This window comes from Garra rufa, chromosome 22, assembly GCF_049309525.1.
Source record: "Garra rufa chromosome 22, GarRuf1.0, whole genome shotgun sequence".
NCBI lineage: Eukaryota > Metazoa > Chordata > Actinopteri > Cypriniformes > Cyprinidae > Garra > Garra rufa.
The window spans coordinates 10,178,797-10,203,307 of NC_133382.1; the positions used below are offsets into that span (position 1 = coordinate 10,178,797).

Consider the following 24,511-nt stretch of genomic DNA (forward strand, 5'->3'; position numbering starts at 1 on the left):
TAATGGACTTCAATGGTGGCCAACGGGTCAAAGGTCCAGTTTCAATGCAGCTTCAAATGGCTCTACATGATCCCAGCCAAGGAATAAGAGTCTTATCTAGGAAAACGATTGGTAATTTTCTTAAGGGGAGACACTGCAGGCAAAAATGCTGTTTTTCATGCACCTATCAAGTTTGAGATTTTGGGCTTTTTAGTTTTTTATAAAGTGTTTTTTCAGACTAGTGGAAAGAAAACATCCAAAAAACACTGTGTTTCTTTATAGCACTTTATCTAATTGTGGCAATAGATTTCAGTTACAATTCCGGCCATTTTTAAGGGTTTTTTCTTTAACACTGAGCCACAAATTCCCACTTTAGTAGCACTTACACACATCAAACTTTACATTTTTATTCCTGTCTATATCCTGAAGGGTTTAACAGAGGGATTTGTTTATATATAATTTGCTTGATTTTATACAAGATTTTATTCCCCCAAAAATGGTAAAGAATGTAGTGTTTCCTGTCTGTTTTTTTTTTTTTTCTGAATCATGTCGTGACGAAATGAGATACCAAGACTCCCTCTGTAAAAACATTTGACTCCAATATGTCTAAAAAAATTAAACAAGAATTTTAAAACTGACTTGATCCAGTGTTTAGATGTTTGTACTGGAAATGTATGCAAATTAGCACAAATTGCATTAAATAATGCCTCATTTGCATATTTAAACCTAAACTTGTAATACAAAAAATGTTTGCAATTATCAATGTAACCAATCAACTGGGTAAGTAAGGCGATAACTATTAGTTAATTTTTTTTAACCCTATTCACCTGCAGTGTCTCGCCTTAAAACAATAAAAATGTATATACTTTTTAACCACAAAGGCTCATCTTGCACAAGCTCTGCGGTGCACATGGGTGTCTTCACACACTGCATAATCACAGTGGTAAAGTCTTAAGTCTTTAGTTCTTCTCCAGTTTTCTTTGGTTTAAAAAGGTAAGGTAGGGTGAAAACTTCGAAATCATTCGACATGATTGTTTTACCTTTTTTTTGTAAAGGGCATTTGACTTTTTCGCTTTGTAAACACTGGATCAGTACTTCCTACTACGTCATGCATGCATGATTATGTAATGCCTGAGATCAAGCTAGTGCAAGATGAGCATTTGTGGTTAAAAGGTATATAGTTTTTTTTTTTAAAGAAAATTACTGATTGTTTTGCTAGATAAGACCCTTATTCCTCGGCTGGGATCATGTAGAGCCCTTTGAAGCTGGATTGAAACTTCAGTTTGGACCTTCAACCCATTGGCTCCCATTGAAGTCCATTGTATGGAGAAAAACCCTGGAATGTTTTCTTCAAAAACATTGTTTTTAACTGAAAAAAGAAAGACATGAACATCTTGAAAGACATGGGGGTGAATAAATGTACAAATATTTAAAATGTACTAAATTGCAAAAAAAATTTTTTTAAAAATTAAAATACTGCATATATATATATATATATATATATATATATTTTTTTTTTTTTTTTTTTTTTTTGAAGCAACTGTTCATAATTTAGTTTGAGATCATAACTTATTATATATCCTACAATTACACTGACGTTGTTATTGACATATTTTTCCTTTCATTCATGACTATATGACAAGGGAGAGGTTTCCACATCTTATCTGGATGAAGTTCAGCCCTGTTATGGCTTCTGTGACCGCCAAGCAACCCCTACCTGTTCCACTTCTGAAGTGTGCAGGGTAATAAAACACCAGAAGATAAAACAGTATGACATATTTATTGTTGTTTTTAATTACCAACTATTTGTTTGTTCACAAGTCTCACAGAATGTACTGAAATGGAATTGTTTATTGGAGAAAAAAGCAAATAGGCATTTATATGACATGGAATGTTGCCCATGTAATTACTTACACAGTAATTTTACTTTAAAAGCTGCGTGAAAACATTGGTGAAAATACTGCGACTGCAGAACAACTTGAGTTCTGACAAAGTTCATGGCTAGACTGAACTTTTGAACTTTCAGTGGTATGTGGCTTTGTGCTGGAGTCCAAATCAAACATTTAGACGTGTAGCATTAGGACGCAGTAGTAGATTTGCTCAGGTCTCACAATGATCTCACAGGTTATCAGCCTTTGATTTGCCACTGAATGCCAAGTGCATTGGGCTAAACATCTACAAAACTCAAACATCCCTAAAGATTTATTGCTGGGATTCATCAGAGCTGAGCTCAGGCACTTAAACCTTTACTCAACCCCAAAACCCAATTAGTGAGCCATGCATTAGATTATTACAGTACATTTTATGATGACATTATTTTAATCATAACTAAGCACATTTTCCAGTAAAATTCTCAATGCTGTCATCTTTATTTTTGAGAGTTTCTTAATTAAAGGGCGTCTTTTCAGGTTTTACAACTGTTTTCAGGGCTGGTTGAGTACCTCAGGTATGTTTTAAAAAGAAACTAGTTCAGGTTTATATGTAAAGCATTTTTGTGTATTTGAACCCTTTCCAACAATGACTGTATTGTTTTGAGATCCATCTTTTCACACTGAGGACAACTGAGGGACTCATATGCAACTATTACAGAAAATGTAAATGCTCACTGATGCTCCAGAAGGAAAAACAATGCATTAGGAGCCAGAGGTGTAAACTTTTGAACAGAATGAAGATTTTTCTTATTTTGCCTAAATATCATATTGTTTTCATTTAGTACTGTGCTTCAGAAGCTACAGAAGATACTGACATGTTTCCCAGAAGACAAAATAAGATAAATTTACCCTGATTTTCAAATTCAAAAAGCTTCTCCTAAACAATTAAAGGCCTTTAAAAAAAAGCCAAGGTTTTATGGCTGTTCACAGGGCTGGTTGAGTAACTCAGGTATGTTTTAAAGAGAAACTAAAGCACTAATGTACGTTTGTTCAGGTTTATATGTAGGGCAACGAGACGCCGCAAACCTCAGAATGAGCAGCTGGAGGCCGCTGTGAGGCATGAACTCTGAGGACTGTTTGAACTTGTCTTAGAAGTGCGTCAGATATTGCCGTCAGATGGCCTTAATAGCAGATGTTGTCTCAGAAAGTCAATCATTAGTTCCCACCTCAGCGGATCGCACTGTAATTGGTTGTCTTATGTCTTGACTGGATGTCTTGAGGTGTTTTAAGGTTGTGTCAAAAACAAATGTACTTGGGAGGCAAGTGGATTCAATGTTGGGATAATTGCTGTTTTCTTCGTATGGTTGATAAAAGAACCTACATTCGAATATTATTATTTTCAAGTCTTTTGCCAAGGATTATGCAAGAAAACATAACGATAAAACAGTTCATTTGTTATATATATATATATATTTCTAATTTTTGCATAATTGATTATATTTTAAGTATATACTAATAATTAAAGAATAATTAATTACTTCACAAAATAAGAGGGATCGTACAAAATGCATGTTTTTTTAGTACTGACCTGAATAAGATATTTCACATAAAAGATGTTTACATATAGTCCACAAAAGAAATAATAGTTGAATTGATAAAAATTACCCCAAAAGTTTTCACTCCCTTGATTCTTAATACTGTGTTGTGACCTGAATAATCCACCGCTGTATTTTTTGTTTGTTTGTTTTGTTTAGTGATAGTTGTTTATGAGTCCCTTGTTTGCCCTGAACAGTTGAACTGCCTGCTGTGCTTCAGAAAAATCCTTTAGGTCCCACAAATTCTTTGTTTTTTCAGCATTTTTGTGTATTTGAACCTATTCCAACAATGACTGTATGATTTTGAGATCCATCTTTTCACACTGAGGATAACTGAGGGACTCAAATGCAACTATTACAGAAGTTTTAAACGCTCACTGATGCTTCAGAAGCAAACACGATCCATTAAGAGCCAGCGGTGTAAACTTTTGAACAGAAGGAAGGTGTGTACATTTTTCTTATTTTGCCTAAATAAATCTGATCTTCAAATTCCAAAAGTTTTCAGCCTACAGCTCTTAATGCATTGTGTTCCTTCTGGAGCATCAGTGAGCATTTGAACCTTCTGTAATAGTTGCATATGAGTCCCTCAGTTGTCCTCAGTGTGAAAAGATGGATCTCAAAATCATACAGTTATTGTTGGAAAGGGTTCAAATACACAAAAATGCTGAAAAACCAAAGAATTTGTGGGACCTAAAGGATTTTTCTGAAGAACGGCAGGCAGTTTAACCGTTCAGGACAAACAACTACCACTAAAAAAAAAAACAGCTGGGGAACTCTTTTATGTGAAATATCTTATTCAGGTCAGTACTAAATAATGTATGATCCTTCTTATTTTGATAAAATAATTAACATTTTGCAGATTCTGCAAGGTGTATGTAAACTTTTTGATTGATTGCATTGATTGCATTTTCTTAGTAACTTTTACTTTAGCTAACTACTTTTCTAAAAGGTATCACATACTACCTTGAACTATGAGCTTGTATTTTGGAAAGTTACAGTTTCAAACTAGTCCCCCCAACTGGATATAAAGCCAAAACAACCTCACTAATGGTTATAGTCATGCAACTCAACCTGAAAGCCACAGGTAACAGCAATAAATCTTCTTCACTTTCAATAGGCTCCTGATATTTAGCTGCCGAGACTGGAATGAGGTCTTCTTTCCAGAAGATTTAGGGAATTTGTTTTCACTTGTTGGATGCTAGCATTCATGGCCTCGCTGTTATTCTAAAGACCAAATGATGCATGCTTACTGTTTACGCTGCTGGTTGAGTCAGAAACCTGAGCCGTGTCTGCTTGACCAGAGTAAAGCCGCCTCTTGAACTGTGTCGGGTGTGGATGTATAGACGCTCAAACAGAGAAATCATTCATCATTAGCTTTTGAGCCCAGCTTCGCACTCTGATGCCTTGTTTGACAAAAGCTCATGCATAGAATCTCATCTAAGACAGAGGTTTTCATCTCTTTGTTTGCTGTGATGTCCAACTTGTTATGACTATATTTGATCAAGAAAATATTGGTGCTTGCTTACTGTGCCATGCAAGTTGAAGAAATAGCTCAACCAAAAATTAACATTTGCTTAAATTGTGCTCACTCTCAGGTCATCCGAGATGTTAATGAGTTTGTGTCTTCTTCAGAAGAGATTTGGAGAAATGTACAGATGCACAGCATCACTTGCTCACCAATGAATCCTCTGCAGTGAATGGGTGCCGTCAGAATGAGAGTCTAAACAGCTGATAAAAGCATCACAATGATCCACAAGTAATCCACACAACTCCAGTTCATCAATTAACAGCTTGTGAAGTGAAAAGCTGTGTTTTTGTAAGAAACAAATCCATCATTAGGATGTTTTTAACTTCAAATTGCTCATCGTAGATGGCCTAAGAGAGAAAATCTTAGGTACATTTTTATGTTTGGGGGAACTATTCCCTTCAAACTGTTGAAATTGAGTTTGTTTCATAATTCATGAATTTTACAACATTTGTTATTTTCCTGTTTATGTGCGAAGCTGCTTTAAAACAGTAAAAAACAAAAGACAAAACAAGTGTTTTTTACACCAATAAAAAAGAACAAATGTTCACAAATAATCTAAAAATAAGTTTTCTGAATGATGTATTTAATATATGAATGACGTCACTTGCTTCTTTCACTCTTTTCTTGTACGAGTGGCCTTCGTGTGCTATTGTAAGCTCATTTTCGTCATCAATAGTACTAAACCAGACCTGCAAAACTTCTAGCTCACGAGAAATGGATAAATTAATGTCTCTGTGAGGTCATGCCTTTTTTGTAAATGACTGAACTTTTCCTGACCCTGGGGACCCGTGAAAAGCCCCCTCTTGATTATAAATAATAGCAATGGGCTGCTAATAGTTAATCCGATTGAAAGCTGGAAAAGTCTGATATGATTCGGCAGGAGGGCAAGAGGGCAGCAGACGTGTAAATGCTTTTAGAAACGTTCTCATTGACCCTAGTGGTAATGAAAAAGTCATTTTCACTTCAGTGTTGGAGAGCCGTATCAGTCAGCTCGCCTCAGACATCTTTAACACTTCCCCTGTGGAGTAAGTTTAGCAGAAATGGCATGTTTTTAAAGTAACTTTGAGTATAAAACATGTTATTTAAAAGATATGAATGATGCTTTAGTTTACACAGCTAGTAAAGTCACATTTATTTACATAAAGCTTTATAAAAATACAGATTTTATATAGCAGTGTTCATTTAGCAGAATTTATGAAGCAAATTCAATGTCAGTGCTCTACAGAAGAAAATAATGTCAATATTTACTTCAAGTAAGTTCAGTGTTGATTCACCTCAGTATAATCACTGCTACAAAGTTTGTTAATCATGAAACAAGTTCAAATTCAGCTACAGTTGAGGTCAAAAGTTTACATCCCCCTTTCAAAATCTGCAAAAATGTGAATTATTTTATCAAAATAAAGAGGGATCATACAAAATGTATGTTATTGTTTATTTAGTACTGACCTGAATAAGATATTTCACATAAAAGATGTTTACATTTAGTCCACAAGAGAAAATAATAGTTGAATTTATAAAAATGACCCAAAAGTTTACATACACTCGATTCTTAATACTGTGTTGTAACCTGAATGATCCACAACTCTGTTTTTTATTCAGTGATAGTTTTTTATGAGTTCCAACTTCCTTGTTTGTCCTGAACAGTTAAACTGCCTGCTGTTCTTCAGAAAAATCCTTGAAGTCCCACAAAATTTTTGGTTTTCCAGCATTGTTGTGTATTTGAACCCTTTCCAACAATGACTGTATGATTTTGAGATCCATCTTTTCACACTGAGGACAACTGAGGGACTCATATGCAACTAATACATTAGGTTCAAACACTTAGGGTCAGGGTAAATGTAACTTATTTTGTCTTCTGGGAAACATGTATATTCTGTAGCCTCGGAAGGGCAGTACTAAATGAAACAATGTGATATTTAGGCAAAATAAGAAAAATGTACACATCACCATTCTTTTTTTTTCATTCAAGGATTTCACCCCCTGGCTCTTGGATTTTCCTTCTGGAGCATCAGTGAACATTTGAACTGTCTGTAATAGTTGCATATGAGTCCCTGAAAAGATGGATCTTAAAAGCATACAGTCATTGCTGAAAATGGTTTAAATACTGAAAATGCTGAAAACCAAAGAATTTGTGGGACCTGAATGATTTTTCTGAAGAACAGCAGGCATCAGGACAAACAACGGACTACTCCCAAAAAAAAAAAAAAACAGCTTTGGATTATTCAGGTAACAGTATTAAAACAGTATTAAGTATCAAGAGGATGTAAACTTTTGAACGGGGTCATTTTTATAAATTCAACAATTTTTTTTTTTTTTCAAGGATCTTTTTTTTTTTTAGTTGAGATTTATAAATCATCTGAAAGCTGAATAAATAAGCATTTCCACTGATGTATGGTCGAGATGCAACTATTTAAAAATCTGGAATATGAGGGTGCCTAAAAATCTAAAATATTTACAAAATATTGAGAAAAAGTTGTCCAAATTAAGTTCTTAGCAATGCATATTGTCAATAATTAAGTTTTGATATATTTACGAAAGGAAAATATCTTCATAGAACATCTTTACTTAATATCATAATGATTTTTAGCATAATAGAAAAGTCGATAATTTTGAGCCATACAGTGTATTATTGGCTATTGCTACTTATGACAGGTTTTGTGGTCCAGGGTCATATAAGAAATAGAAATGTCTTAGCAACCACATAGCTACACTTAAAACAATTCTAAACACCCTAGCAACTGCAATCGCAGTACTGTGATTTTTGCACAGGCATCACTTACATTTTGTGCAGAAAATGTAAAAAAGCAGACTCCTCAGCTAAAAATGCTTCTTTTGTCCTCTTCCCTTACGCTAAACAACAAGCAGTTCAGTGTCTAAGGGAAAACACCCTGCAATTACGCTGATTTACACTGTGTTCAGTTCAAGGGAGTGAATAAAAACAGGCCTCTTTCATTTGCTTGCTATAAATTCTGTGTATATACTCACAAATTTCGAGAAAAAATGGCTCTGGGAATAAAAAGTTTTGTTGTCGCCCCTAGATGTCAAACAATAGGCCGGACAGACGTTCTTTACAAGGTGATAGGAGGAAAAGTTCAGCTGCATCTCTCCCAAGGCCTGGACCTGCACCGATAGGGTGGCTGAACATAAAGGTGTCAGCCCTGCGGCGGGACGCATGTAAATCAGCGGCAGAGAAAAGCCGAGAAATGGCCGAGAGAGGCATCTGCCAGCATCTCACCGCCTTCTCTGTCTCCCATGCCGTGTCACACAAGGACAAGTCCCTTCCACATGACCCCTGTGCGCTGGGAGACGCGCCCCCAACGGGGGTAATGCATTTGTGCAAATTTGCAACAGCTTACGTGGGACGCCTATGGGGGTCGTTAGAACAACCATACGGCAACGTAATGACCTTTTGGGACGAGACAAAAAGATGACTGTACTGTAACATTTGCAAGTACTTTACGAAACATTATCACTCAAAACAAGCAATGGAAGAGAAACAGTACCAGCAACTAAAAAAAATAAAAATAAAATAAAATAAAATAAAATAAAATAAAATACAAAGTACATTTGTAAAGCCTGCCATATGAAATAATAGTCAATTGATTTAATAACAGTCTATGGAACCCTAAGACATTTTTTTAAATGCATTATTTCTTTTTTCTTTCTTTTTATTTATTTAATATTTATTTATTTTGGAAAGTATCATGTTTGATACATCAGGCTTTTATGGCTAATGATGTGAGAATATGGAAAAGAAAGAAAGAAAGAAAGAAAGAAAGAAAGAAAGAAAGAAAGAAAGAAAGAAAGAAAAAATTAAAAATACATTTGTAAAGACTGACATGAAATAATAGTCTGATTTTTTAGAATGAAAGAAAGATAAATAATAATAAATAAAATAAATAAATAGTATAAAAAATAAAAATAAAATACATTTGTAAAGCCTGACATTAAATAATAAAGAAATTAAATTAAATTAAATTATTTAACTTAATTTAATTTAATTTAATTTAAAAAATACAAATTACATTTGTAAAGCCTGACATGAAATAATAGTCAGATTGATTCAATAACAGTTTATTGAATCTTTTAACAGTCTATTGTAGCATTTTTTCCCCTTTCTTTTTATTTATTTATTTTGGAGAGTATCATATTTGATACATCAGGCTTTTGATGGCTAACGATAGTCAGAATATGGAGCTCAAAACTTGAGGAGAAAAAAACTAAAGACTGACAGTGCAGTTTTGTGCAAACATGCAAGTTTGTGCAGTTACTCATATTTATATAACTAAAATGTTCTGGTAGTTTGTAATGTAAATCCATGAGATCTTTGTAACAGTATATTATATTGTCAGTCTATATGTCCCAATAATGTTTTAGTAAGATGATATTTAAATATTGATTAAATCCAGAAGTGTTCATCTTGAGAAATTACTAATAATACAGTAGTTAAGTTTACTTTTTCGTTGACATTTTCTCAGTTTTACTTACTAAAAGGCACTTTACTTGCGAAAAAATATAATCTATCAATCAGCCAACAGAAAGCATGTATCATATGTGATCCTGGACCACAAAACCAATCATAAGTAGCACAGGTATATTTGTAGCAATAGCCAACAATACATTGTATGGGTCAAAATATGCATTAATAAGAGTTTTGTTTAGACATCTTTAAACTTTATTTTTTGCACACTCAAAGTCAAGATTTTCAAATAGTTGTATCTTCACCAAATATTGTCCTAATGATTTATCTAAAAGTTGTTCCACATCTATCTACTTTTAGACAGAGAGCTGTTTGGATGTTCAATCTAACTGACAATGTTTATTTACTGTGGACTTGAAACCATCATCTTTATCAAGACTCACATTTGGTCTGTTTCTGTAATGTCAAGACTTCAGGTACTTTGCATTTCATAATGATTTAGTTGCTGAAGAGATCGCAATGTTCCTGTTTGCCTCCATTTTTACATTAGAAAGCATCAGAGCATTGCCCAGAATGTTCAATCTTAAAATTTGCATATGCATGTCCTTTGCATGTGAATCACATGCCATTATTAGCATCAACCCATTTCAAGTAAAGAAAAACATCTGTTGAGATTTAAAAGAAGTTGTTTTATTAAATAAAACCCATACGATAAAGAGCAAGTTAAATAAGTTGCATACAGTACAAAAGCTATATATATATATATAAAACACAACTACATTATAAATATACAATCACAGACACATTGTAGAATTTACAGTGATCCATGAAAAAAAGTAGTGCCCTCGTTTTTGCTTTCTTGTATAGACTTATATACACATCTTTTATATACACTAAATATAAAATATCCAATACATCACAGCTCATCTAAAAAAAACATATGTACAAAGCTCATGTTAGTTCAGAACTAATTTCTGATGTAACTACTGAACTTGGTAGGGAGATTGTCCACTGGGTAAACGGTTGGGCCCGTTTTCATTGTTGGAGGTCCATTGGAAAGAATCCAATTGCATTGCTGTGTTAGCTCAACTAAAAAGATCTTGAGTAACACTTTGGCAAACTCTTTGCCCACACACATCCTCGAACCTCCTCCAAAGGGGATGTAGTTAAACCTGGAGCCCTCCTCCAGGCCTTTGCTCATGAACCTCTCTGGCTGGAACTCATCTTTGTTAGGAAACACATCAGCAACGTCATGCGTGTCACAAATGCTGTAAATGACGTTCCATCCTTTAGGTATCTGGAAACCCTGAAAAGAAACAAATACAGTTGGGTGTTAAATGATTGCAAATTGGAGAGCATTTTCAAGCATCTTAAAGATTTTAAATTCAACGTACATTCAGTTCGAAGGTTTTGAGTGCCACTCTGAAGCCTCCAGGAACAGGAGGGTTGATTCTGAGAGTTTCTTTAATCACACATCCAGTGTACTTCAGTTGTTCCAACATCTCCATACTTAAGGACTTTCCAGGTGAATAGAGGCCCATTTCAACCTGTGAACATAAATTTGTACATTAGCCCACACATTGGTTTAGATGCGCCATCAGATTGAGTCAAATGTTTTGGATCATACCTTTTCCTGAATCTCCTCTCTGACTTTCTGCACCACTTCTGAATTCAGACCCAAGAACATCACCAGTGAGGTTGCAGTGCTGGCGGTGGTCTCATGACCTCCAAACAGAAGCTCAGTAGCTGCTTCTTTCATCGCCTGAGGAGAAAACAAACACTTTATTAATAATGTTCACTCACTGGATGTCACTTACTCCAAGAAGCAAAACAATCAGAGAAGTGGTTACCTGCAAACTAAATGGCTCGTCACTTCTCCTGCTGTTCTCGATTAACAGCTGAAGAGCGTCTTTGTGTTTTTGTTCATTTTCATTGTCATCATCTTGAATTTTCTTCCTGATGTTCTCCTCGATTTTGGAATGAATGAAATTGCGTGCTCTCAAACCCTGCCAGACAAGTTACAAATTGTTATTTTCTAAAGTTTACTTTACATACAATAAACACATCTTTAGATTTTCATTTTACAATGACTTACTCTGTACAAGCCGCTGAAGGGAACATCAATAGGTAGGGAGAACAAGTTCTTGATCATTTCCTCAAAAGCTTCCACTAGTTCCTGCTCATCCGTCTTGATTTGCTCAGGCTCGAAACCAAGCAGGATTCTCATGGCTATGCGAAACATGAGTCGTTTCATCTCTGGGTAAACCAGCACACATGTATCTCTTTGCAGCCAGTCTTGTATGGCACTCTTCACCTCCTCCTGGATAACAGGGATGTAGTGCTCCAGAGCATCTCTTGAGAATGCTCTCATCATAGCCTAAACATTATATAAAAATTAAATAAATCAGTGAAACTTTTCAAACATTTTTTCATTTCAAATGCAAAGATTAAAGCTGGGGTTTACAGGACAGTTAAGATATAAAATTGTAAAACTGAGAAGATACTTGAGAAACCTTCTGAGGTTCCTCAGAAAATCTCTAACCTCTAGGCTAACTTTTGAAGATGTCTCAAATATTATTTAATCAAAGAACCTCTCAAAACCTTTTAAATTCGATGGCTTTACAGGAGGACATAACTGCACTTTACAACATAATACAACAAATTAGCATCCTTACCTTTTTCTTGTTTTTGTGTTGAGTGCCATGGACATTGGAAAGCGTGTCAGAGCCTAGTATAGTTCTCACTGATGCTGGCCACTGAACAGAAACCAGCTTGTGTTCGCCCAGCAGAATCTGCCTCACGTTATCAGCTCCCATCACCCTGACAGTCGGGTTCCCAAAGAGATGCGTTTTGTAGATGCATCCGTATTTCTGGCGTTTCATCCGGAGGAACTTCCTTCTCTGTGTGAGGACAACGCGTTATTGGTACAAAGGTTCCAAACGCACATTTCACTCCACATGTTTCCGATATAAACACAACAAAATAGTTAACTAGCAACTAAGTACATTAAGCTTAAGCGCACGCATACCTGAAGGATCAGCTGGAGCGTTTCTCCAATGAAGGGTAAGCCCATGGTACCTGGCGGCAGCGGGCTTCTACAGTTCGGATCGACCCGGCGAATCAATAACATCTCCCACAACTTAACCGCGGCGAGAAAGAGCAAAACGGGAAGCACGATAGTGCACAGAAAGGTGACTATGAGTGTGTACAGCCCCATGCTGAAGCGCGCAAAGATCGCTAAAGAGCTTGTGGAGAGGAGATGCGTCTTTACGCACTGACTGAGAGCGTCCTCGCCTGTGCGCCCTTATATATCCATTGCGCGCAGGTCTCCTCCTGTTACCTTCCTCAGATAAATTAGTTCACACAAAGTTCATCTTTAATTGTGGTGTCATCTCGCCCCGCCCACATGGCAGAAGCTGCTCCAAACTCTCAACCATTTGTTATAGGCGCATTTTAATACCACCTCCTGTAGAAGGCAGACAATCCTGAGATTTCACTTTGAAAAGGTGTTAATTCCCCCGACACAAAAGGAAGCATCCGAGGCTCTTTTGTTGCCAATATTCCCGTCGTTTACACTCATTACTCTGGGCTTGTGTGCCATCAGAAATGCCGTGGAGGATTTAATTGAGGAGCTTAAACTGTGAAGCTCTACTTTTACATTTTAAATCCCTTAAATGTCCCTCTTTTTGTCCTTTGGCGTGGGGGTCCTTAAAGGCCATTACACAGTTAAGACAGCTTATCTACCCATGTACAGTAATATATATATATATATATATATATATATATATATATATATATATATATATATATATATATATATAAACCATATTTATAGAAAAAAATAACATTTTATATATTTTAAACATTTTAATTTTTTTTACCTTACATTGTGTTCTTTGTAGATTGTGTTTCTATTTATATTGACCTGTACATATTATTTGCTATAATACATCAGTATACATTTGGATTTAATATTTATATTGTGCAATATCAAACAAGACATATCTGAAGTCGTAGAGGTCAGTGATTGAAATAAGTTATGACAGTTCTATGTGTTGTCAACGCTGTGTTGCTGGATCTCATATTAGACTTTAACCTGGAACGGTGCCATGGCTGTTATGCCCTGTTTTCATGTGGAGCAGAGTGTGCAGTAATATCATAAATATGATCATTGTTTCGCTGCGGGTTCAAACCTGGGTCAGCTTAAAAAGTGACGGAGCAGAGCAAGGTTACCGGTACATGAAGAGCAAACACCCACAGTCTGAATTACTGTTTTTACGACAGCCATAACGTGGAAAAAACAAGCTGGGAAGTCAGTCAGTTAAAGAGACAGGATGGCTCCAACTTTTTCCCTCTCCTCATTCTTTGATGTGTGTCTGCCCTGCATTTCACCTTTCATCCTGTGTGATGGGATGGGGAAAGCTCATACGTGACATATCTATGTTTGAGGGTATTTTAGGCATGTGTCTGTGTAAGCAACACGTTCACATGTTAACCCATTACACGACCGTTGCCATATTTATTCTTCGAAATGACCTGACCGTGCCAAATGCCCTAAGCGAACCTTCAAACTTGGCCTTATTTGTGAATTTGTTCAATTATGAGACTTGTTTTCCCTCGTAAGAGTCATAGCAGTGTGTGAAATGCTTTGACGAACCTAATAAACTCTTTCAACCTGAGCCAAGAGCAATGCAACCTGAAGTTCAAGGATAGTTCACTCAAGAAAACTTATAAATTCTTCCTATTTATAGCTCTCAAATAGTGTTTTATTATCGGTATGTGCTTTTCAATTATATCTTGTATGTAAACTGTGATAGTATGCAGTGTTGTACTTTAACCAGGTTCAACATTTGTGACCAAACTTTTCTGTCGAGCTTGAGTCAAGTTCTGTCAATTCTAAATAAAATACCAACATATAAAACTGTTTTATTCCAGTTTTTCTCTTTGAAAGATGTGATACAGGCTGTGTCATAGATCCATAAATGATCCATAAAAATATCAATACACATGAAAAAAACATACAATTTTAAAAGCTTACTCTGTCTCATAAAAATCCACAAATTATTTAGACTATTGTTTGCAGCAGCACAGGTATATTTGCAGCAATAACTAAAAATACATTGTATGGGTCAAAATATAATTTTCTTTTACGCCAAAAATCATTTGGATATTAAGTAAAGATTATGTTCCATGAAGATTTTTTTATGTAAATATATCAAAACTTAATTTTTGATTAGTAATATGCATTGCATCACCCTCGAAATCCAGATTTATACCAAAATATTGTCCAAATATTGTCCTATCCTAACAAACCATGAATCAACGGGGAGCTTATTTATTCAGCTTTCAGATTGTATAAAAAATGGTTTTGTGGTCTAAATTATATGCCAAAAATCACTAGGATATTAAGTAAAGATCATGTTCCATTAAGATATTTTGTAAATTTCCAACCGTAAATATATCAAAACTTTTTTATTAGTAATATGCATTGCTAAGAACTTAATTTTTACAACTTTAAAAGCGATTTTCTCATTATTAAAATGTTTTTGCACCCTCAGTTTCCAGATTTTCAAATAGTTGTATCTCAAGCTTACAGTTCAAAGCTTATTTATTCAAAATATGACTGGTTTTGTGGTCCAGGGTCACATACATGCATATATATATATATATATATATATATATATATATATATATATGTGTGTGTGTGTGTGTGTGTGTGTGTGTGTGTGTGTGTGTGTATGTCCATAGATCCAAAACATGTGATGATTTAGCTGGCTGTGGAATTAAAACTAATAGTCCTCATAATAAAAGTAAACAATGAACGGAATTGAATCTTAAGAGCCTATTGTTCTACTTCTATCGCGTTCACTTTGCACTGATGATTACTTTCACCACAAAATTGAGCTCAATCATGCAACGGGTCGTCTTATCACCAAAATTACTCCAAAGGGAGTTGCCTAAACGCGCTGCATCTATGCCGTTCGCCATTTATTTCTCATTCCGATGTTTATTTAGCGATTCTAGAGAGTAATATTCCGAGTCACCGCTGACCATACATGGCACGTATGAGCTGTAATATCCAGCGCTGAGTTTGTGTTGGTCTCAGTGCTCGTTCCCGAGCGCTGGTGACCCGCTGGTGACCCTGCAGCGCGGACCCTGACATCTCTGTGAACTCTGGGCGCAAAGCTCGCCAAGTTCACTGTCCATCAAATAACGAGATACGCAGCCTGAGCAGCAGTAATTATCCACTCTGCCATCTATTCTGCGCTGTCCATCACAAAAATCAAATCAGGGGCATCATTAAAGCCACTTACAGTAGTGTTCTAATTGGGTCAAGAGATAAACAGCCTTTCATTGGTGTGCGAGAGAGTTTTAATTGGAGCCTTGGATGTAGATCGTCGCTTTTATAGCCGTTTCATCCTCAGCACAGAGATCCGCCTATATTTAGATATACATGGAAAAAAAATTGAAAAGCAGTCTGTGAGCTTTAAAATGACTTAGCAGTTTTAGGACGCAATATGAGGGTTAGCTAGTTTCGCGCAACCCAAATTGTCGTTACGCACAGATAAAAGCCAACCACTTTTGTGATAAACATATAAACAAATAGAGAAATAACGCAGTTTTATCGAGTTCATGCGCTCCAGCATTGTATTGTTGCCTCCTCAGGCGAACGTGACTCGTTCGCAAGCCTCTATTTAGTGCGCCCTTACTTGTAATCTAACTTTTTATGTTTGAAAATGTACATATAATTACGGAAACAGTACTTGAGGACCCTAAGCCTTAATTAGGGGTGTCAGACCCCCCCCCTCCCCCTCCCCCACATCCCCACATAATTCGCACCTATGATGAAAAGGGATTGTTTCGATTACCATGTATAAAATGTATCTACCCACTGGGTAACTTATTTTATACAGCCTACCCTGTGATCATATAAAATTATTCACTCTCAGTCTGAGGTATTTCAGAATAGGCTTCATTCAAATGATATAACCCCCGTGTTTCTTTACCTTGGGTGACGTTAAGACGCAGCCTGTCGGAGCTACTGGTTGTTGTTGTTTACTCGCATAAAATGACTCACATTAGTGACACGTGGCACAGCTATAGGTAGTGAATTTGTCTTTGATTTATGAGTTTACATGACATATAGACCCGCGAACGCAGTTTGAACCGTGAGCACCGCAGGAGGGGGTCACGAGAGCACAGCCAAACAGTTCACTAAAGGGTCAGACTGAAGACTGACTTTAAGCTATATAACCTCCAGCCTCTGGAGCCTCCGTCTTTTATTTGCATTTAAAAATACTGCCGCTATTAAAGGCTCTTTACTTGCCAAACAAAACAAAACGATTAGATAGTGGAATATATAAAGTGTTCCTAACTGTGTCACTAATGGGTGAAAAGAACTTATATGGTAATTTTCGGTTTTGCAGTTGCTTTTGAAGTCTACTTATTTAAAAAAATAAATATGCTATATAACAGGTTGTTAGAAATGTGATTTGGTCGAGATCAGGCACTTCCAAAATAAGCTGAGCTGAAGTTAGCCATTTAGGCTACATAAGTGTGTCAACAAATGTAATTGTAGTCTAAGTTTAGCCATGATTTGACTTTTTAAATGTTGTAATTAGTTATGCATTTTGAAACTGAATTTTGTCACAAGCTCTTGATGACATTTAAGATGTTAATTTCCCATCAAAAAAAAAAAAGAAAAGAATTCTGAATAATTGAATGTTGAATGAAAGACTAATAGAAGCCTAAAGAAAGTGTGGACACAGGAAAAAAATAAAAACAAATAAATAAATATCAACTAATTAAATGAAAACTATTCCCAACAAAGCGTGAGATTTTTTTAATAAATCCAAAAAGTTTTTCATTTTTTGACATTAGTACAAGCTAGACTTATTGGAAAGCAGTTTTGATGAATGATTATATTTGTCTTAAATACCTACAATTTACAATAATAATAATAATAATAATGCAATAACTGTAAAGATACATGATGCAAATAATTACAATAATTTCAGCAAGGTCGGAATTATTCATATACAGTATTGAAGTGTAATATGTGACCCTGGACCACAAAACCAGTCATAAGTAGCATGGGTATATTTTTAGTAATAGTCAACAATATATTGTGTGGCTCAAAATTATTTTTTGCCAAAAATCATTAGGATATTAAGTAAGGATCATGTTCAATGAAGATATTTCCTGCTGTAAATATATCAAAACCTGATTTCTGATTAGTAATATGCATTGCTAACTTCATTTGGACAACTTTAAAGATGATTTTCTCAATATTTTTTTATTTTTTTATTTAGGTAAATATCATGTTCCATGAAGATATCTTGTAGTTTCCTACCAAAAATACATCAAACATTTTTGATTAGAAATATGCATTGTTAAGAACTTCATTTGGACAACTTTGAAGGCGATTTGATCAGTATTTAGATTTTTTTGCACCCTCAGAGATTTCAGATTTTCAAATAGTTGTAACTCGGTAGTTGTAAAAAAATTGACCCTTATGACTGATTTTGTGGTCCACAGTCACATATGTTTCTAAGTCCACTTATAAGTGAAATTATAAATAATGAATCTTATCTCCAAGTCTAGAGGAAGTGAAATGAACAAGGAGTTCATTGGCAGGGTGAATGACAGACACTGTTTGCGTCTTTGGGATTGTCTTAGCCAGATCCATTCAAAAGCTGGCGCGCTGTTTAACAGCAAGGGTTTTCATTATGATCTTGGCCTGTCCTTATCCCACCTCCAAATGGGATGTAACTGAAACATCCTGGTTTGCGCTTGTTTCTTTCTGACGCAAAGCGGTCAGGATCAAATGATAAATGGAATTGGTCTCATGAATTTCTCTGATGCTGTATAGAACACTGTCCTTTTGAAATCTGGAAACTCTGCAAATAAGCATCAGATCCTGCAGATATGGAACACTCTTAAATGTAAAGGTTCCAAAATGAGTTTTAGCTTGGAAGAAACATTTAAAACCTTTCAGTGATCAGTTCTTAAAGTTACATTTTTTTCTTAGTGTGAAGAACATTTTAACAATCTAAAATTTTTTTTTTTTTTTTTCCACTATCAACCTTATTTTTCCTGTAAGAGCAGATGTGGGCATTTGTAAATAGAATATCTCTTTCAGTGTCACTTGCTTCCAGCAGTTTTTAGCTGTACAAAACAGCTTGTTTTGCTGCTTGATATTGCAAACTGGTGTCTTGCCATATTATTTTAATATATCATCTTAATTATGAACACACTGGTTTTTACTGCAAACTGTTTTACTGTTTACTGCACGTTGTTATTCTTCTCATTATTTCCATACAGCGGTTTACTTCCACATTGAAAAATAAGGTGGATAAAGAACGGAATAGTTCAATCGATGTTGAAGGTTCTTCATGGGAACCATAGATGCCAATAAAGAACCTTTATAAGAGTGAATGTAGCTCTCCAAATTGTATAGATAAATGCCTTTGCCAGCATCTGTTAGATTAGGATTGGTTTAGAATAAGAATTTTGTTATGATTTAGAGATTGTTTTTAATTGGCATAATGTCTATCTTCTTAAGAAGGTCCCCAAAGGAGTTGACCAGTAAGTCTGGCCCCTTTTTTCATCTCAAGCTCTTCACTGACACTGTTGTCTTACGTAACCTTCAAAAAAAAATTATTAGGTGAAACAAACTTGCAAAGTAGATAGCAAACCATATAGAAAAATATGTTTGTTATTTTGTATTTTTAAGCAATCTGTCTGTTATCAACTGGCTGCTTTAATCTTTTGTAACTTTCTTATTTGGGACATAACAACCGTGGGACAGTCATAATTTGTGTGAAGAAAAAATATCAGCAGTGGAAACAGTTGCTGCTTATTATTTTTTTAGAACCTGTGATACTTTTTTCAGGATTCTTTGATGAATAAAATGTAAAAAAGAACAGCATTTATTTAAAAACAAAATCTTTTCTAACAATATACACTACTGTTCAAAAGTTTGGGGTCAGTATTTTTATTTCTTTTTTTAAAAGAAATAAATACTTTTATTCAGCAAGGATGTGTTAAATTGATAAAAAATGATAGCAAAGACTGATTTTGATGATAGTGAAACCATTATTTTATATTGTAATAACATTTCACAATATTACATTTTTCTGTATTTTTGATCATATTTCTAAATTATTAGTTTTATGGAATTTCAAAGTTTAAAACTGAAAGTCTGGGTCAGTGATAAGAGTACAGCAATACAACACTGACATAAATAGATGAAGGAAGGGGGGGGGGATCACTTTTAATGTGAGTTTCATATCACATAAAGGAAAACTAGAAAGCTGTTGGTTTTCATTGAAAAATCTATATGAAATACAAGTGTCTGAAGTTGATAAAGAAACACCCTAAACGCTTTTAGCATAAAATATTGATCAACCTTTTTATTTTTTTGGTGTGGACTACTGAACAGAAATTCAAAAAAAAAAAAAAAAATTACCAAAACAAAAGGGCTCATGAAAAATGCATGTTATGTTTTATTTAGCACTGACCTGAATAAGATATTTCACATAAAATATGTTCACATATAGTCCACAAGACAAAATAAGTTGCATTCATAAAAATGACCCTGTTCAAAAGTTTACATACACTTGATTCTTAATACTGTGTTTTTTATTTAGTGATATTTGTTGAGCCCCTTGTTTGTCCTAAAGAGTTAAACTGCCCGCTGTACTTCAGAAAATTCTTTGTTTTTAGCATTTTTTTGTATGATTTTGAGATCCAATGTTCACACTGAGGGCAACTGAGGGACTCAGTTATATGCAACTATTACAGAAGGTTCAAACACTCACTGATGCTTCAGAAGAAAAAAAATGCATAAAGAGCTGGGGGTGAAAACTTTTTTGAATTTGAAGATCAGAGTTGATCAACTTATTTTGTCTTTTGGGAAAGTATCTTTGTCTTTTTGCAAGTATCTTCTGTAGCTTCTGAAGGGCAGTACAAAATTAAAAAATATGATATTTAAGCAAAATAAGAAAAATGTACACATTTTCATTCTGTTCAGAAGTTTTCACCCCCGGCTCTTAATGCATAGTGTTTCCTTTTGAAGCAGTCCTTCAGTTGTTCTCAGCGTGAACAGCTGGATCTCAAAATCATACAGTCGTTGGAAAGGGTTCAAAAACACAAAAATCCTGAAAAGCCACAGAATTTATGGGAACTGAAGGGTTTTTCTGAAGAGCAGTCAGTTTAACTGTATTTTCTCTTGTGGACTATATGTAAAAAAAAAAAAAAAAACTTAGTTTGGTAAAATAATTAACATTTTGCAGATTCTGCAAGGTGTATGTAAACTTTTGACCTCAACTGAATATACACAATATAACACACCAGAAAAATATAACATGGCGGGGTATCTTCATTTCATTTAACATAATTTAATCAAAAATAACATTAATCTGAAGTGAATTCTTTCTATTTAAATCTGAGGAGTTTATCTGTACATAGAAGTTTTCATCATTCACGTTTACACACTGCATCCGAAACTTTGGTTTGTCATAAAATTCAGATTGGTTTCGTTTTTCGCATACGTAGCAAGCGTTTTGAGAGGTGTTTTGACAATTCTGAGCCACTGTGATGTTTTGTGCATGACAAATTTTGACGAATATGAACATTTCTCAGTGTGTGAGGACCTTAACACATTACAAATAATGGAAGCTACATAAAAAAAATTACACCTTTATGTATTTAATATTATTTTATTAACCAATGTCTTTGCTGCTGACCTTCAATGAGCCAATTCAACCATATTATATGCACAAATTACTAATTTTTTAAATGACAAAAATAGCTTATTCAGGGCGTTTACATTTGCCAAAAATATATTAAAAACAAAGCACTGCCCAGATTTAAAAAGTAACACAAAAGTAACGTAACACATTACTTTCCATAAAAAGTAACTAATGGAAGCAATGCAATATTACTTTTAAAAGTAACTTTCCCCAACACTGGTGATGAAGACATTAGAAGCAAACACACAATGGATCAAAGTTTTTTTTTGTGGTGATATTTTATTAAAGCACACAAAAAAAGGGTAGACCTTGAAAACAACTGAAGTCACTTGGGCTTGCGTAACTCCAGGTAATGCCAGTTAGAGAATCTTGGATATCGTGATTCTGTTTGCCTCATTGAGATGTTGAATATCTGGGTGACACTTTACAGTAACTTTCATTATTAATATTAACAAACATTCCATAATGCTCAACAGATCACTAGTTTGCTTCATTTGTTTTGTTATCTGAATTTAAAGGAACTACTGATTTGTTAAGCATGTCTTCAAGTTATGAGAGTTATTTTAAAGTGAAACCAATATTAGTGTTGTTACAGCCATGAGACAACAGGAAACTGAAATATGGAAACACACCTCAGATGACAATGTTTTTATCTTTACATTCCATTTTTACCGATTTTAATAAAATATTATGGTATATACAGTGGTGCTTTAAATACATAAGCATACAGTTGCTTGTTAAAAGGCCAACTTAAATAATTTTCAGTGCAAAATGCCTGTTCAAAATACATTTCAAGAAACAAAACCATGTGGATAAAAGAAATCAATCTGGTAATTTTTTTTTCAGAGTATAGAGCTGGACCAATTATTGCTTATTTATTTTTTATCTAAAAATGAGATTCTAAAGCATCTGAACCCAAAGCTTTCATTTCACCCTGAGAAAATAAAAATTAAATATAATTCTGTGGCGCATTTATACATGGTTCAGTGACAATTTTAGATTCTTTTCAATAAACTGTTTGTGCACACAAGTCTGCCAACGTAAAAGAAAAAATGACGCATTCTCATGCAAATGTTTGTTTATCACTTATAAGTTACCTAATTTGAGTCGACTTCAACTCAAGGCAGACCGATGGGAAGCATGATTCCATAGCAGTGTTAAATATATTTAAAAATATTTACAATAAAAACTTCATCCATGTTACACCAGGGAGAATTTCATACAGGTTGCAATATGACCACCAGCGTCACCAGTCACATACACACCTCCGCTCTCTCTCGAGTGTAGTGTTAAGAGTCATTGCACTTTCACAACGTACAAAACATAATTCTCGACCTTTAAAAATACATTACAAAAAATTACTGCACAACTTCATCTGTTTTCATCTTTTTTTTCTCTTCATTTTTGCCCTATATTTACATTATTAACCTACAGTGGTGAATATTTTGGCAGAAGACATGGAGGATGCAGTCAAAATATACCACAGTACTTTGAGAGTAGTTAGTTTACAGCGAGTTATTGGATTTTGAAAAAAAAAGGGGCCAAAGCAAGAAGTATAACATAGTTTGCAAGTTACATTGTCAAACCCAGCCCAGTGTTTGGAGTTCATGAGGACTACTCTAGGAATGCTGGGACATTCCGTTTACCAGACTTCTCAGCTGCTTCACCACCGTCTCGATCAGCTTCTGCTTGTCACGGTCGTTCTTCCTGAACTGGGAGAAGATGTTGTTCTTTTTACTTGTGTCTTTCATCCTGGAAAAGCAAAATGAGGACATCATATTACAGTCAAATATATGGCAGACAGTATCACAGTCCAGAAAACAGACTTCTCCCAAAAGATAATAAGACGAAGTACTAGAGGCATCATTGTGGAAAAAAAAATTCTCAGCTTTTATTTAGATTTGAACAAAAAGTGGCATGTTCAAAATTATTCATACCCTTTGCAAACTATCACAGTCTACAGGAAAATCCAAAGTTCTATACCATTCCAAATAGTCAACAAGTGAAAAACAGAAGCTGGACAGTCATGGCTAAGACAAAGGAGCTCACTGAGGACCTGCGGCTGCGCATTGTGGCTGCTCACAAGTCAGGAAAGGGCTATAAGTCCATATCTAAATATTTTGAAGTTCCAGTGGCTGCAGTGCAAAGTATTAATAAAAAATACAAGACGTTCAGCACTGTGAAAAATCTCAGAGGACGTGGTTGGAAGCCAAAAGTGACACCTGTGCTGGCCAGGAGGATAGTGAGAGAGGTAAAAAAGAATCCAAGGATCACTACCAAGTAGGGCTGTGCAATATGGACAAAATAATCATATTGCGATTTTTTGAACGAATATTGCGATTGCGATTTTATTTGCGATTTTGACAACTGTTTTTGCTTTTTCAAACAAGCTACATACATACATTCTAAATGTATTCAGTGCACAAGAAGCGCATAACAAAACATTTCACAATGAAATAACATAGTATTAAGTTTAATAAACAAAACTGTTGTAAAATTGTCTTTAAAACAGACAACATAAAAAAAATTAGCCATGTTACTTTTTTCCCCAGTACTTTAGCCTACTTTGTGTAATAACGAAAACATTCATTTCAGTGGAAAAATATGTCCAAAACTGTCTATTTTAACATTTTGAGGGCTCTACAATCTTTTGCTTTTTTTTTTTTTTTTTTTTTTTTTTAAGAAATTCTTATGTGTTTTAATTTTTCTGATAATCAAAAAGCATAAACATTTATTTATTTTTAATCAAATGAAAAATAAACCCTTTTAATTTTTGGCAAACAAACAGAAGTTTACTGTTAAAATCAATACATGGAAGAAAAATTATATTCAGTTTAAAACGTTTAAATAATAATTCTAGTGTTTTTTCTACATTTAAGTGGTTAATCTTGTTGTAATATTTATTTTTTTATCATATATATTGTTTTATGTATGTTTTGTACATTATACTGTACAAAAGTAATACAAGACTAATATTGTTCTGTTACATGTTAAACCGTACTTTTAGTTTGACAGGTTGCCGTGAAGTTTCTGTGTGTACACTGTACAGTATGATATGATGCTAGTTTTTTCAAATGAAATGGTAAAAGTGACACTCACAGCAGCTTTGGAGATTGAGTTTATCTGTTCATGTTAGATGCAAATGCCAAAAATTATAGGGAGCTTCACGAGTGCTTCAGTATGCATGTAGTGTCTCCGTCATTCATACACACAGAGGCAAACGGAACATGCAGGATTCATATTAAAACGGTCTTTTTGCATTTCAGTTTTCACAGACACTAGTCCATATCGCAATTTGAATTAAGTGACAGACCAACTTTTGATTTATTCATCCAAAAATCAACGAATTCCGTGGCATTTCG

The 24,511-nt window shown here is 34.7% G+C and overlaps 2 protein-coding genes across 3 annotated transcripts in view; both read right to left on the reverse strand.

Annotated features, from left to right (window-relative positions):
- Nucleotides 1–12,699, reverse strand: part of cyp26a1 (cytochrome P450, family 26, subfamily A, polypeptide 1) — a 38,526-nt gene extending 25,827 nt beyond the window's left edge. The window contains exons 1-7 of one of the 2 annotated variants that reach the window (XM_073828570.1): nucleotides 12,422–12,699; nucleotides 12,069–12,293; nucleotides 11,489–11,770; nucleotides 11,244–11,399; nucleotides 11,021–11,155; nucleotides 10,788–10,940; nucleotides 10,229–10,699 (exon numbers count right to left, since the gene is read on the reverse strand). In XM_073828570.1, the coding sequence (XP_073684671.1) occupies nucleotides 10,361–10,699; nucleotides 10,788–10,940; nucleotides 11,021–11,155; nucleotides 11,244–11,399; nucleotides 11,489–11,770; nucleotides 12,069–12,293; nucleotides 12,422–12,610 (1,479 nt within the window). In that variant the 5' untranslated portion in view covers nucleotides 12,611–12,699 and the 3' untranslated portion in view covers nucleotides 10,229–10,360. Of the gene's footprint in view, nucleotides 1–10,228; nucleotides 10,700–10,787; nucleotides 10,941–11,020; nucleotides 11,156–11,243; nucleotides 11,400–11,488; nucleotides 11,771–12,068; nucleotides 12,294–12,421 lie in introns of those variants that run through there. The other variant, XM_073828571.1, reaches the window with a different exon arrangement.
- Nucleotides 12,700–20,878: 8,179 nt separating this feature from the next.
- The window catches only part of exoc6 (exocyst complex component 6), a 66,842-nt gene continuing 63,209 nt past the window's right edge, over nucleotides 20,879–24,511 (reverse strand). The window contains exon 21 of the mRNA XM_073828849.1: nucleotides 20,879–22,901. Coding sequence (XP_073684950.1) covers nucleotides 22,769–22,901 — 133 coding nt within the window. The 3' untranslated portion in view covers nucleotides 20,879–22,768. The remainder of the gene's footprint in view (nucleotides 22,902–24,511) is intronic.